This window comes from Heterodontus francisci, chromosome 10 (assembly GCF_036365525.1).
Source record: "Heterodontus francisci isolate sHetFra1 chromosome 10, sHetFra1.hap1, whole genome shotgun sequence".
NCBI lineage: Eukaryota > Metazoa > Chordata > Chondrichthyes > Heterodontiformes > Heterodontidae > Heterodontus > Heterodontus francisci.
The window spans coordinates 98,227,951-98,243,661 of record NC_090380.1 but is presented as its reverse complement, the minus strand read 5'-3'; the positions used below and the strand labels follow the sequence as shown (position 1 = coordinate 98,243,661).

Below are 15,711 nucleotides of genomic sequence, written 5' to 3'. Positions count from 1 at the left end.
TAGCTTTACCTGTTGCTCAAATTTTTGGGATACATTACCCTTCCAGGGTAATTAGAGATAGACTGGGTACTTTTCAGGCCCGAAAAAGACTGCCTTAGGCCCGTTCATAAATTTGCACGATATACAGTGAGAAATGATCTGATCAGGGTAGCCATTGTCACACTGGATGTCTTCGATTCACCCTATTTCAGCAACAAGCTTGCATGGTGAGCAAATGGCTCAGGCCCTATTCATGAGGTTGCCAATAAGGCCAGTGTTAGAGTTATACAGCACAGAAGCAGGCCCTTTGGCCTATCGTGTCTGTGCTGGCCATCCAGCACCCAACTATTCTCCCATATTCCTGCACTTGGCCCGTAGCCTTGTATGCTATGGTGTTTCAAGTGCTCATCTAAATACTACTAAAATGTTATGCGGGTTCCTGCCTCTACCACCTCTTCCGGCAGTACGTTCTAGATTCACCTCTGGGTGAAAAAGATTTTCCTCCAAATCCTCCCTAAAGCTATGCCCCCTGGTTCTTGATCCCTCCGCTAAGGGAAAAAGTTTCTTGCTATCTAATCTATCAATGCCCCTCAATTTTGTATACCTCAATCAGGTTCCCCCTCAGCCTTCTCTGCTCTAAAGAAAACCACCCTAGCCTTTCCAGTCTCTTCATAGTTGAAATGCTCCAGTCCAGGCAACATCTGGTGAATCTCCTCTGCACCCTCTCCAGTGCATTCACATTCTTCCTATAGTGTGGTGACCAGAACTGTATACAGTACTCCAGCTGTGGCCTAACTAGCATTTTATACAGCTCCATCATAACCTCTCTGCTCTTATATTCTATGCCTCGGCTAATAAAGGCAAGTATCCCATATGCCTTCCTAACCACCTTATATACCTGCGCTGCTGCCTTCAGTGATCTATGGACAGGTACACCAAGGTCCTTCTGTACTTCCTAGGGTCCTACCATCCATTGTATATTCCCTTGCCTTGTTAGTCCTCCCAAAATGCATCAGCTCTCACTTCTCAGGATTAAATTCCATTTGCCACTGCTCTGCCCATCTATATCTCCCTGTAATCTAAGGCTTTCCTCCTCACTATTTACAACAACAGCAGTTTTTGTGTCCTCTACGAACTTACTGATCATACCTCCTATGTTCACGTCTAAACCATTAATGTACACTACAAACAGCAAGGGTCCCAGCACTGATCCCTGTGGTACACCACTGCTCACAGGCTTCCAATCGCAAAAACAGCCCTCGACCATTACCCTCTGCCTCCTGCCACTAAGCCAATTTTGGATCTAATTTGCCAAATTGCCCTGCATCCCATAGGCTCTTATCATCTTAACCAATCTCCCATGCGGGACATTATCAAAAGCCTTACCGAAATCCACGTATACTACATCTTCTGCTTTACCCTCATCGACACATCTAGTCACCTCAAAAAATTCAATCAAGTTAGTTAGACACGGTCTCCCCCTGACAAAGCCATGCTGACTATCCCTGTAATTCCTGCCTCTCCAAGTGGAGATTAATCCTGTCCCACAGAATTTTTTCCAGTATTTTCCCTACCACTCATAGACTCACTGGCCTGTAATTACCTAGTTTATCCCTGTTACCCTTCTTGAATAATGGTAGCACATTCGCTGTCCTCCAATCCTCTGGTACCTCCCCTGTGGCCAGAGAGGATTTGAAAATTTGTGTAGAGCCCCTGCTATCTCCTCCCTTGCCTCACATAACAGCCTGGGATATATCTCATCTGGGCCTGAGGTTTTATCCACTTTTTAGCCCACTAAAACAGCTAATATTTCCTCCCTTTCAATGCTAATATGTTCAAGTATATCACAATCCCCCTCCCTGATCTGTACACCTACATCGTCCTTCTCCATAGTGAACACAGATGAAAAGTAATCATATTAAAACCTCACCTATGTCCTCTGACTCCACACAAAGATGCCGCGTTAGTCCCTAATGGGCCCTCCGCTTTCCCTGGTTATCCGCTTACTCTTAACATACTCATAAAATGCCTTGGGATTTTCCTTTACCTTGCCCGCCAGTGTTTTATCATGTTCCCTCTTTGCTCTCCTAATTACTTTTTGAAGTGCCACCCTACACTTTCTATACTCCTCTACTGCCTCCGCTGTTTTCAGCGCTTGGGATCTGCAGTAAGCCTCCTTTTTGTTCCTGATCCAATCCTCTATATCCCTTGACATCCAGGGTTCCTTGGGCCTGTTGGTCCTACCCTTCACCTTAACGGGTACATGTTGGCTCTGAACTCTCACTATTTCCTCTTTGAGTGACTCCTGCTGATGTGATGTAGACTTTCCTACCAGTAGCTGCTCCCAGTCCACTTTGGCCAGATTCTGTTTTATCATACTGAAATCGGCCTTCCCCCAATTCAGTACCTTTATTTCTGGTCCATCTTTGTCCTTTTCCATAACCACTTTAAATCTTAGAATTATGGTCACTATCCCTGAAATGCTCCCCCACTGATACTTCTACCACTTGTCAGGCTTCATTCCCTAGGATTAGGTCCAGTACTGCCCCTTCTCTTGTAGGACTTTCTGCATACTGGCTCAAAAAGCTCTCCTGTATGCATTTTAAGAATTCCGCCCCCTTTAAGTCTTTTGCACTAAGACTATCCCAGTTGATATTGGGGAAGTTGAAATCCCCTGCTATTATTACCCTATTATTTTTACACCACTCTGAGATTTGCATATATATCTGTTCCTCTATCTCTCCCTGACTGTTTGGAGGCTTGTAGTACACACCCAGCCAAGTGATTGCCTCCTTTTTGTTTTTAGGTTCTATCCAAATGGCCTAATTTGAGGAACCTTCTAAGATGTCATCCCTCCTTACTGCAGTAATGGACTCCTTGATCAACAGTGCAATGCCAGCTCCTCTTCTATCCACTCCCCTGTCACGCCTGAAGATTCTATAGCCTGGAATATTGAGCTGCCAGTCCTGTCCCTCCGTCAACCATGTCTCAGTGATAGCAATAATATCATCCCATGTGCTAATCAACGCCCTCAATTCATCTTCCTTACTAGTAAGACTCCTTGCATTGAAATAGATGCAATCCAACCTTGCACTTTTCCCTTGTGTCTTAACAACTTTCCCCTTTTTTAAGCAATTTAAATGCACTAACAGCTGTTGGCTCTGCCTTCCAGACAGACTCACTTTCTGTTGTATATTACCCCCTACTGTACCTCCACTCTGTATCCCATCCCCCTGCCAAATTAGTTTAAACTCCTCCCCCCCCCCCCCCCCCCCCCCTTTCCGGTTCAGGTGCAACCCGTCCAACTTGTACAGGTCCCACCTTTGCCAGAAACAGACCCAGTGATCCAGGAAACTAAAGCCCTCCCTCCTGCACCATCTCCTCAGCCACGCATTCATCTGCTCTGTCCTCCGATTTCTAAACTCACTAGCACATGGCACCGGGAGTAATCCAGAGATTACAACCTTAGAGGTTCTGCTTTTTAATCTGCTGCCTAGCTCACTACATTCTTGTTGTAGGACCTCATCCCTTTTTCTACCTATGTCGTTGGTACCAATGTGTACCACAACCTCTGGCTGCTCACCCTCCCCCTTCAGAATGTCCTGCAGCCGCCCCGTGACAACCTTGACCCGAGCACCAGGGAGGCAACATAACATCCTGGAGTCACGTTTGCGGCCACAGAAAAGCCTATCTGTACCCCTTACGATAGAATCCCGTATCACTAGAGGTCTTCCACTCCTTTTTTCCCCCCCCCCCTGCTGTGCAGCAGTGCCATCCATGGTGCCATGGACCTCGCTGTTGCTGCTTTCCCCTGGGAGGCCATCCCCCCCAACAGTATCCAAACCAGTATATCTGTTTGAGAGGGGGATGGCCACAGGGGACTCCAGTATTAACTGCCTGCACCTACTACTCTGCCTGGTGGTCGCCCATCCCTTTTCTGCCTGTGCTGCCATTACCTGCAGTGTGAACACCTCTCTAAACGTGCTATCCAGGACGTCCTCAGCATCGCGAATGCTCTACAGTGAATACACCCGCAGCTCTAGCTCCATAATGCAAGTAGTCAGTAGCTGCAGATGGATACACTTCCTGCAGACATGGTTGTCAGGGACACTGGAAGCATCCCTGATTTCCCACATAGCGCAGGAGGAGCATACCACGGGTGTGAGCTCTCCTGCCATGACATACCTTTAAATTAATTAGTTACTTCCTTTCAAAAATACTAATTACACGAGGGGCCTTGTTCTACTCCAAACACTACCCAGTACAATCTAAAGTCCTTAATAAGTTACACTAATTTAAGTAGTGCTATTCACCTTATCACTTGAGGTTTTTTTAAAAAAAAACTTTCCTCTTTTTTATAGCGTGGAACTGTAAGAATCCCAACACGTGTATTGACTAGTGAAGGTAGGTTTACGATAGACCATGTTAGAGAACTCCTTAACCGATTTCTCAACTAGTACGTCAAGGAAAGGGAGCTCATTTGACTGCTCCTTTTCAAAGGTGAATTTGAGCGCATGATGGAGCCCATTAAGACGTGTCAGGAAATTATTGCATGCAGCTGCGTATTCAAATATAGTAAACGTATCATCTGCATATCGGCAAGAGGTAGGATGTTAGGTGTCATTTCATCAAAGACACGTTTCTCATGGAATCCAACAAAGATGTTGGCGAGGTCTGGACCTCGAGGGGATCCCATGACAACACCATCTATTTGGGGATACATGGGGTCGTTAAAACTGAACTCATTGTACGAGTTGCTGAGTTCATAAGTTGATTGAGTACTGATTCACGCAATGGTGTTGGGTCTAGATAGCCATAATATAGCGCTGCAGCGCAAATATCTGGCTTCCTTAAGTGGTACATTGGTGAATAGGCTAGCCATGTCAAATGAGCACATGGACTTGGCATTGCTATTGATATGCAAGTCCTGAATGGTCTTCGCAAATGTGAAGGAATGCTTCACTGTGTGCATAGAGAACTTGCTCAAAACTGGTTGCAACAATTCGCCCAATCATTTGGCCAATTCATGTTGTGCAGAACCAGTCATAGATAAGTGGGACATCACTTTTGTGTGTCTTGGGCATCCCATAGAGGGAAAGAGAGCCCAAAGAAAGAATGTGTACAAACATTGCGGCTGAACAAATTAAGTGACAGCCATTTGCTAGTTCATTCCTCAGGGCAATGCCTTGACCAATCCAAGTCAAGCTGGTTTAAATTTCAAACAAAGCTTGGCTGTAAACTGGTGCATTCTCCATGGCAACGCTTCATCCAATCAGAGTTCACTTGCCAACCAATCAGCACTCTCTTCTCATGCAGTTCAAGTTGTTGTTTTCCTTTACATTGGTTATTCTTATGATTGTTCTGATGAGTGCAAGGTGAAAAGCTCTGACAACATACTCGAGTTCTGTACTACCCAACACCCCCCACCAGGTCCAAGCTGAGAAATAAATCTCTTTACTGGCTACAGGACTGCTATGAAATTACTTTGGAAACTCTCAACCCAGCTGCTGGCAGTCATTGGTTTATAGCAAAAGAAAATACTAAATTGGATGTCTAGATCAGACTAAAAGGTTTGGCTGTATGAGGAAATTGATCTAGTGCAGAATGAGTGCCTTTCTAAGATTTGGATTACAAGTGTAGAGGCAGCTTTGTTCCGAATCCATCTATATTGTACCTGACCTGAGATTGATTGGTGCTGGAACTTGGGACTTGAGTACTTTCCCATTTAAATGACCTTTGATTAACTTTCATACTTAGACCAAAATATTTGTCTCTAGTAACACTTCCATGAAGGTTCTACCAAACTCAATCTTGGTGATCCCTGAAAAATCCATCCATTCATCCAGTAATTGCCTGAACCATACATAGCATGGAAGATCCCATATCACTCCCTGGTTTGTGTGATAGTCAGTGATTGTTGCCCCTCTTATCCAGTGTTATTATTAGCTAAAATTCCCACTACTGAGTTACTATTTACTCGTTTACTAGTTTTTGGAAGTGCATTTGGACATCAGATGAGAAGATTGGATGTGGCTGTGATGTTGTCACAGTTGAATAGTCAGCCAACACTTGCTGGGGAGAGTCGCGCACGAATAAATGGCCACTTGAACATGATAATGGAGGGAAAAGCAACCATTGAACTACCCCTGCAAGGAACAGATATTTGGAGAGCAGAAGTGAGGAGAGAATTGAGCAAAGGCGTTTAACAATTTAAAAACGTGATTTTTATTTTTGGCTAGTTTAATGTAATACATATCTTTCTTCCTCAGCCCAACAAATTATTTTTATTTTCAGGGTTAAGTTTTTTGGTGTTCAAGGTGAGATATGAAATATTTATCCATTTGACCATTTCTGCGATCATAAATTTGCATTATTCCCAGTATTAGCATAATGCTTGTGAATTGTCTGAACATAACTGCTAATCTTGGTGAACTCTGGCAACTTACAACTTGTGCCCTTAATTTTCCTTTGGTAAAAAATGACTGAGTTTGATCACCTCAAGTGATTCGAAATCCTTGAAGTTAGCAGAAAGGAAACCTTCATCCCATCAGTCTAACAGGATTATGAGAAAACTAGTCTGAGATACTGAATCCATGTTTTGATCCACTGTCATATAGTCTCCCCTTGTTTAAAACAGGAGGCCCAAGCTATGGACTATGTCCCTGGTTATCAATCCCTGAAAAACAGGCAACTTGGTCCCATTGACGCTTTAATTTCTTAACCACTGGTTTGTTCTATTTTGGAATTTGTGGGCCTGGAGGCTTGGAAAGGGGTTTGCTTGGTCCATGAAGGAAACAAATGTTGGACTCGCCAACCATTTTTAAATTCCATGAATTTTTCGTTTAATAATGAAAAGCTTCAGCCATCTTGTAAAAACCCTGAAGTACTTATTTGAACAAAAATGTTTTTCCTTATTTGATGTACTTCAATTATATTGGGTGGCAGGTTCTTGTGATGCCTCGTAAATATTTTAATGCGATCAGAACTTTATTGACTCTTTTTTTTCCCTCTTCCTAATTATTTGACAGGGTGAGAAGGTTGAGGGGCTTCAAGCACAAGCTTTATATCCTTGGCGGGCAAAGAAAGATAATCACCTCAACTTCAACAAAAATGACATTATCACAGTTCTAGAACAGCAGGATATGTGGTGGTTTGGAGAAGTTCATGGACAGAAGGGCTGGTTCCCCAAATCCTATGTGAAACTCATTTCAGGACCTGTAAGGAAATCGATCAGGTATGCTTGCTTGGATTTCTGCATTGATAAATTAACTTTGTGACTTTAGTTCCTCTTCCTTGATGTCATCCTGATTGGCACAATGGTGTGAGTGAGATCAGCCCAGGTACACATCCCCTCTTTACCAAAAGCCTGGCTAAAATTGGGAGCTCATGTTATCTGTAGCAATATCTGCCATACTACCACTCCAAAGCATTAGCCCACTTCGCGGCTGTAATTAGTTAGTTAGGTAGCTAGTTTCTGAAGCTGCAGCGGAGCTGATTCTTCGTCTCAGGTAGTATAAATACAGGGGTCTGAGTGCAGCTTGCATGGAGTGTGGCTTGGACTGAGCCGGGAGACCGGTCATTGAGGAAGTTGGAAAAAGGAGTTGCTTATTTTTTTTACCTTTTTTCACCCTCCAGTATTTGGTTGTTACTTTGGTACAAGGAAAGAGGCTGATTGGTGAGTAACTGGTAAGTATACTAATAATAAATAGCTTGTAAAGTTAAGGTATGGTGGGGCAGCTCGGCCAAGTGGTATGTGCATCATGTGGCATGTCGGAAGTCATGGATGCGCCATGTCTCCTAGACGGACACATCTGCAGGAAGTGTCACCAGCTACAGAAGGTTTTGGAACTCGAGCGGCGGCTGGAGTCAGTGTGGTGCATCCATGAGGCAGAGATCTACGTGGATGGCACGGTTAGGGAGCTTGTCACACCGCAGGTTAGGAGTGTGCAGGCAGAGAGGGTATAGGTGACAGCCAGGCAGTCTAAGAGAACCAGTCAGGTAGTGCAGGAGTTCCCTGAGACAATCTTGCTTGCTAACTGGATTTCCATTTTGGATACTGGTGAAGGCGATGGTTCCTCAGAGGAGTGCAGCAAGAGCCAAGTCCTTAACAGCATGAGTGGCTCAGTTGCACAGGAGGGGAGGCAGAAGAGTAATAGTGATAGGGGATTCATTAGTTAGGGGAACAGACAGGCGTTCCTGTGGCCAGAGATGTGACTCCATGATGGTATGTTGCCTCCCTGGTGCCAGGGTCAAGGATGTCACAGAGCAGCTGCAGGCCATTCTTCTGGGGGAGGGTGAACAGCCAGACGTCATGGTCCACATTAGTACCAGTGACACAGGAAGAGGGATGAGGCCCTGAAGGCTGATTTTAGGGAGCAAGGAAAGAGATTAAAAAGCAGGACCTCAAAAGCAATAAGCTCAGGATTACTCCCAGTGCCACCTGCTAGTGAACATAGGAATAGGAGGATCAAGCGATTGAACACATGGCTGGAGAATTAGTGTAGGAGGGAAGGCATCAGATTTCTGAGGCATTGGGACCGGTTCTGGGGCAGGTGGGGCCTGTGCAAGATGCACCTATGCAGGATCAGGACTAACATCCTCACAGGAAGATTTGCTGGTGCTGTTGAACTGGATTGGCAGAGGGGATGGGAACCTGAGGGAAGCAAAACTCGTAACAAGAAAAATAGTAAGTGAAATTCAAGACAGACGAAGCGAAGGCTAGCTTCATATAGGATCAGAATGCAGAATAATATTAAAAGATTTGACAGACAGGAAATGGCTAGTATTTTAAAAAAGTATTACATGGTCTACAACAAATATACATTCCTCGAAGTGGCGTCCTGAGTGGCGTGAAACAGGGCTGTGTTCTCGCACCTACACTGTTTGGGATGATCTTCTCCCTGCTGCCCTCTCGTGTTCAAGTCTTCAGAAGAAGGAATTTTCCTCCACACAAGATCAGGTGGCAGGTTGTTCAACCTTGCCCGTCTAAGAGCGAAGATCAAAGTACGGAAGGTCCTCATCAGGGAACTCCTCTTTGCTGACGATGCTGCATTAACATCTCACGCTGAAGAGTGTCTGCAGAGACTCATCGACAAGTTTGCGGCTGCCTGCACCTATTTTGGCCTAACCATCAGCCTCAAGAAAACGAACATCATGGGACAGGACGTCACAAATGCCCCATCCATAAATATCGGCGACCACGCTCTGGAAGTGGTTCAAGAGTTCACCTACCTGGGCTCAACTATCACCAGTAACCTGTCTCTCGATGCAGAAATCAACAAGCGCATGGGAAAGGCTTCCACTGCTATGTCCAGACTGACCAAGAGAGTGTGGGAAAATGGCGCACTGACACGGAACACAAAAGTCCGAGTGTATCAAGCCTGTGTCCTCCGTATCTAGCTCTACGGCAGCGAGGCCTGGGCAACGTATGTCAGCCAAGAACGACGTCTCAATTCATTCCATCTTCGCTGCCTCCGGAGAATCCTTGGCATCAGGTGGCAGGACCGTATCTCCAACACTGAAGTCGTTGAGGCGGCCAACATCCCCAGCATATACACCCTACTAAGCCAGTGGCGCCTGAGAAGACTTGGCCATGTGAGCTGCATGGAAGATGGCAGGATCCCCAAGGACACATTGTACAGCGAGCTCGTCACTGGTATCGGACCCACCGGCCGTCCTTGTCTCCGCTTTAAAGACGTCTGCAAACGCGACATGAAGTCCTGTGACATTGATCAGAAGTCGTGGGAGTCAGTTGCCAGCAATCGCCAGAGTTGGCGGGCAACCATAAAGGCGGAAGAGACTTAGCAGTTGGCAGGAAAAAAGACAGAAGTGCAAGGAGAGAGCCAACTGCGTAACAGCCCTGTCAACCAATTTTATCTGCAGCGCCTGTGGAAGAGTCTGCCACTCTAGAATTGGCCTTTATAGCCACTCCAGGCGCTGCTTCACAAACCACTGACCACCTCCAGGCGCTTACCCATTGTCTCTCGAGACAAGGAGGCTGAAGAAAGATAGATTACATGGTCTACAACAAATATACATTCCTCGAAGACAAAAAAATCCAACAGAAAAGATGAATCAACTGTGGCTAACAAAAGAAATTAAAGATTGCATTAGATCAAAAGAAGAGGCTTATAAGGTTGTCAGAAAAAATGGTAAGCCTGAGGATTGGGAGCAATTTAGAATGCAGCAAAGGATGACCAAGAAACTGATAGAGAAAAGAGAATATGAATGCAAGCTAGCAAGAAACATAAAGGCAGACTGGTAAAAGCTTCATTAGGTAGGTGAAAAGAAAAGGATTAGCAAAGATAAATGTGGGTACGTTACAGGCGGAGACAGGAGAATTTATAATGGAGAATAGGGAAATGGTGGAGAAACTGAACAACTACTTTGTTTGTCTTCACGGAGGAAGATACAGAAAATCTCCCAGAAATAGTAGGGGACTTAAGGGAGTTGTGAAAATGAGGAACTGAAAGAAATTAGTATTTAATAAAGAGGGAGTACTCAAAAAAAAAAAAAAAAAAATTAACTGGACTGAAGGTTGATCAGTCCCCTGGGGCGCATGAGCTACATCCCAGGGCATCGAAGGAGGTGGCTATAGAGATAGTGGACGCACTGATGGTCATCTTTGAAAATTCTATAGATTCTGGAAAAGTTCCTGCAGACCGGAAAGTAGCAAATGTAACCCCGCTATTTAAGAAGGGAGCGAGAGAGAAAACGTGTAGTAACAGACCTGTTGGTTTGATGTCCGTAGTAAGGAAAATGTTAGAATCTATTATAAAGGATGTTATATCTAGACACTTAGAAAATATGATTGCGCAGCGTCAACATGGATTTATGCAAGGAAAATCATTTTTGACAAACCTGTTGGGGGTTTTTTTGAGGATGTTACTTCTAGCATAGATAAAGGATAACCAGTTGATGTGGTGTATTTGGATATTCAGAAGGCTTTTGATAAGGTCCCACACAGGAGATTAGTAAAACAAAAATGAGAGTACATGGGATTGGTAGTAACATACTGCTATGGACTGAGAATTGGTTAACAGACAAAAAATAGAGTAGGAATAAACAGGTCATTCTCAGGATGGCAGGCTGTTACTAGTGGGGTACCACAAAGATCAGTGTTTGGGCCCCAGCTGTTCACAATCTATATCAATGATTTGGATATGGGAACCAAATGTAATATTTCCAAATTTGCTGATTACACAAAACTAGGTGGGAATGTGAATTGTGAAGAGGATGCAAGGAGTTTTCAAGGGGACCTGGACTTCGTGGAGTAGGCAAGAACATGGCAGATGGAATATAATGTGCAGAGTATTTCTTAGATTGTGAGAGGTTGGGGAGTGTTGATGTACAAAGGGACCTGGGTGTCCTTGTTCATGAGTCACTAAAAGCTAGCACACAGGTGCAGCAAGCAATTAAGAAGGCAAATTGTATGTTGGCCTTCATCGCAAGGGGTTTTGAGTACAAGAGTAAAAATGTCTTGCTGCAATTCTATAGAGCCTTGGTGAGACTGTGCCTGGAATATTATATACAGTTTTGGTCTCCTTAACTAAGGGAAGGATATACTTGCCATAGAGGGAGTGCAGCAGAGGTTCACCAAACTAATCCCTAGGATGGTGGAATTGCCTTAGGAGGAGAGATTGAGGAAACTGGGCCTGTATTCTCTGGAGTTTCGAAGAATGAGAGGTGATCTCATTCTAACTAAGAAAATTCTTACGGGTGGATGTGGATAGGATGGACAGGATTTTTCCCTTGGCGGATGGGAGCAGTCCACCAACTGAAAGGTTGGTGGCGAACCCGCCTCTGTCTGGCCTGGGGATCCGATCCACATTTTGTGGTTCCCCGGCCTTTAATTGGTCTGAGGTGCGACTTCCACCCGCTTGAGGCAGGAAGTCCAACCTAATGGGGCTGCCGGCCAATCAGTGGGCCGGCAGCTCTTAGTCCTAACAGCGCCACTGGGAGCGGTGGTCATTGCTGAGACTGCAACCCAGCCATCAGAAAGAATGTTTGGGAGTCCGGAGAATGAAGGTAAGTTTTTGGTGCCTCGCCGGGGGTGATCAGTCAGGCAGAGGTACTCGATTGGGGGGACGGGTGTAGTTGGGGCAGCGGGGACAGACCTCCATTGGCACAGGGTGCCTGATCATGAGGGCCCCTCTCCAGGCTGTCAGAGAGCTGCCTGCTTTTGTCAGGTGGCTTCTCTCTGACCTGGACCACCCGACCAGCCACAGGTAAAATCCCTGTGGATGTCCTTAAGGGCCTTGATTGGCCTGGGATGGGCAGGCCGTTTTTCGCCGCTGCCGTCCTGCCTAAAGTGGCAGCAGAGGCTGGAGCAGGTTGGAAGGGCTCCCCGAGCCTCCCGCTCCATTTTAAACACCACCACCACACCCCCCTTCCCGCTTTCCTGCTCCTAGTGGGGGTGTAAAATTGCTGCCGATGTTTACCCCTAGTTGGTGGGTCTAGAACTAGGGGACATTGTCTCAGAATAAAGGACAGGCCATTTCAGACTGAGATGAGAGGAATTTCTTCACGGAGGGTGGTGAATCTTTGGAATTCTCTACCCAGGCGGGCTGTGGAAGTTCAGTCATGGAGCATGTTCAAGACAGAAAGATTTCTGGATATTAATGACATCAAGGGATATGGGGATAGCACGGGAAAGTGGCATTGAAGTAGATGTTCAGCCATGATCTAATTGAATTGTGGAACAGACTCGATGGGCTGAATGACCTCCTCCTGCTCCTATGTTCCTACCAGGTGGTATGAATATTATGCTGTGTAGAACATTTTGGCCTTCCCTAGTTTTCTTCAGTTATCTACAATATAATTGGGTCACATTGTCATTTTTTGGTCTGAGGATTATGTATGGTTTTGACCTTGTGATTAATTTTGAGTTTTAAAAAGTGAATGCTGGAAATCTGAAAAGCAGAAAATAAGTTGTTTGGCATCTGAACCAGCAAGATAAGTTAACACATTGGATATAGATGAGTAACACTTAAAATGCTAAATCGATCAGCTTCTGAACAGGAAAGGTAGGTTAATATTCCAGGTGTGACTCAATCAGCTCCAGTGATCCACACTTTACGTATTAGCCTATTACTCACTTTTAGATGTTCATCAATTTGTGCTTTTTCAATATTGCGTGCTTTAAATATGTGCTCACTTCTGGATGCATATGAACACAATCATTGCTTGATGAATAATATACTGATGGTGATATGGCTTGATGTGTGTTTGCATGTTTAAAAGATAGACTTTTTTTTCTGTTCTTTTTGGAGGTGGGGGTGAGAATGGATTATAGTTTTTCTTTCCTGTTTGTGTCCTGTGCCTTTCCTTGGGACCCACTTCCAGGCCTGATTTGCTGAAGAGTTGAACATTGACTGATGGACAGTTCATGCCCTGATTGATCTCTATCCTTCCTGTGGAGCCTTTGCATCCATGACACCATAGTTGAGATTGGGGAACTTGCCATGTAGAGCATTGCAGCCGCACTAATCCATGTCCTAACAGTCTGCCATCGTCACATTGAAGCTTGAATATTTATGGCTATTTTTAAGTTGAAAACCCGACACGTGAGTTTAAAAAAAATACAAATTGTCTTTTGAAGAGTGTAAACTCTTCAACCTCCCCACTGCAGTGGATTTTTAATGCACATTTGCAATATGCAATAAGTTTTGCATTTTTTCAAATCCTTACAAATCATCGCTTAATAACTCATCTTGACTATTAATTATATAGTACGGTTTGATATCCTATACCTTTGTAAATTTCTGGACAACTGACTGCTATTCAGTGTGGAAGAAGCATCTGGTTTTTATTTCCCTTAGTGATCCAATGTGTAAAGGTATGGCATGGTGTACTCAGCCAGAGAGGTCCTTGGCTTAATCAATGACCTATATTAAATTAGTTGAGGTAGTATTAGGGCAAAAAACTGTAATTGGCTTCAGTATTCCCAGACTAATTTTTAAAAAGGATTTCATAGAATAGAATCATAGTAAGTTTACAGCACAGAAGGAGGCCAGTTGGCCCATCATGTCTGCGCTGCCCAACAAACGAGCTGCACTGGCCGAGAAACAAGCCACCCAGCCCAATCCCACCTTCCAGCATATGGCCCGTAGTCCTGCAGGTTACGGCACTTAAGGTGCATTACTGGACACCTTTTAAATGAGTTGATTTTCTGCCTTTCCTATCCTTTCAGGCAGTGAGTTCCAGACCCTCTCTCTTCCCCCGCCCCCCCACACCCTGTGGGTGAAAAAAGTTCTTATCTCCCCTCTAATCTTTCAACCAATCACTAAATCTATGACCCCTAGTCGCTGACCCCTCTGCTAAGATAAATAGGCCCTTCCATCCACTTATCCAGGTCCCTCACAATTTTGTACATTTCAATCAGATCTCCCCTCAGCCTTCTCTGCTCCAAGGAGGACAACCCCAGCCTATCCAATCTTTCCTCATAGCTGCAATTTTCCAGTCTTGGCAAAATCCTCGTAAATCGCCTCTGTACATTCTCTAGTGCAATTACAATTGCAATTTCCTTAATGAGGTGATCAGAACTGCACACAGTACTCAAGTCGTGGCCTAACCAATGATTTATCCAGTTCCAGCATAACCTCCCTTCTCTTGTACTCTATACCTCGGTTAATAAAGGAAAGGATTCCATCTGCCTTCTTAACTACCTGCCCTACTACCTTCAGGGATCTTCACTCCAAGGTCGATCATTTCCTCTCCATATTGTGTATTTCTTTGCCTTGTCTGACCTCCCCAAATGCATCATCTAAGTTTCCACTACCTGATCTCAATTCTTGCTGGTTAAGTGCATTTGTGGACATAGTTTTAATGCAGGTTTGAACTCTGTTGTGAAGGGAGTTCAGCCATTTTGTCACTATTGTCATTAGCACTGGAGCTGTACCGGGGACTGGAATCTATCACACGCTGCCCCAGTATTCAAATCAAGAATGTAACATCAACCTGGAAAGTGTTGGCCACTTGGCCTAAACAAATGTGAAAAGCATTACACAAGGAGCTCTCAATGAACCAGTAAAGAGCACATAAGCGGTGGTCAGAATGGATTTAGAAGCAATATGTCTTATCTCACTAATTTGCTGGAATTCTTTGAGGGGGTTAAAAAATTGGTGGATGCAGGCCATCTCGTTGATAAAAATTACTTGGATTTTCAGAAGACCTCAAGTTCCATGTCTGAGACTTTTAAGTTGAAATTTGTTTGTCACAAATCTGTCTCTGCAATATGAAGCAGAGGGGTCATCAATTGAAAAGCTGTGTCTGTTGTAAATGGCATAGAAAGTCTTTGTAATATAAAATTTTCTAATGTCAAGCTAAGTAACAGATGTAAGGAAATAAACATTCACAAAACTCTGCATCAATTAAACAATAGTCAGCTGAATTTTAAGCAAAATAGAATGTACTGTTTTTCACAATAGTAATTTATGGGTTTTGGCAAAGTACAGTCCCACCAAGACAATCTCACACCTCACTTTACAGGGAGGACAGTATTAACATTTAATTAGATTAGATTAGAGATACAGCACTGAAACAGGCCCTTCGGCCCACCGAGTCTGTGCTGACCATCAACCACCCATTTTTATACTAATCCTACACTAATCCCATATTCCTACACGGAACACAAAAGTCCGAGTGTATCAGGCCTGTGTCCTCAGTACCTTGCTCTACGGCAGCGAGGCCTGGACAACGTATGCCAGCCAAGAGCGACGTCTCAATTCATTC

At 44.5% G+C, this 15,711-nt stretch overlaps 1 protein-coding gene across 6 annotated transcripts in view; it reads left to right on the top strand.

Annotated features, from left to right (window-relative positions):
• The window catches only part of itsn1 (intersectin 1 (SH3 domain protein)), a 237,636-nt gene that overhangs the window by 155,401 nt on the left and 66,524 nt on the right, over positions 1 to 15,711 (top strand). For all 6 annotated transcript variants that reach the window (XM_068041138.1, XM_068041136.1, XM_068041137.1 and 3 more), the window contains one exon: positions 7,008 to 7,213. In XM_068041138.1, the coding sequence (XP_067897239.1) occupies positions 7,008 to 7,213 (206 nt within the window). The remainder of the gene's footprint in view (positions 1 to 7,007; positions 7,214 to 15,711) is intronic.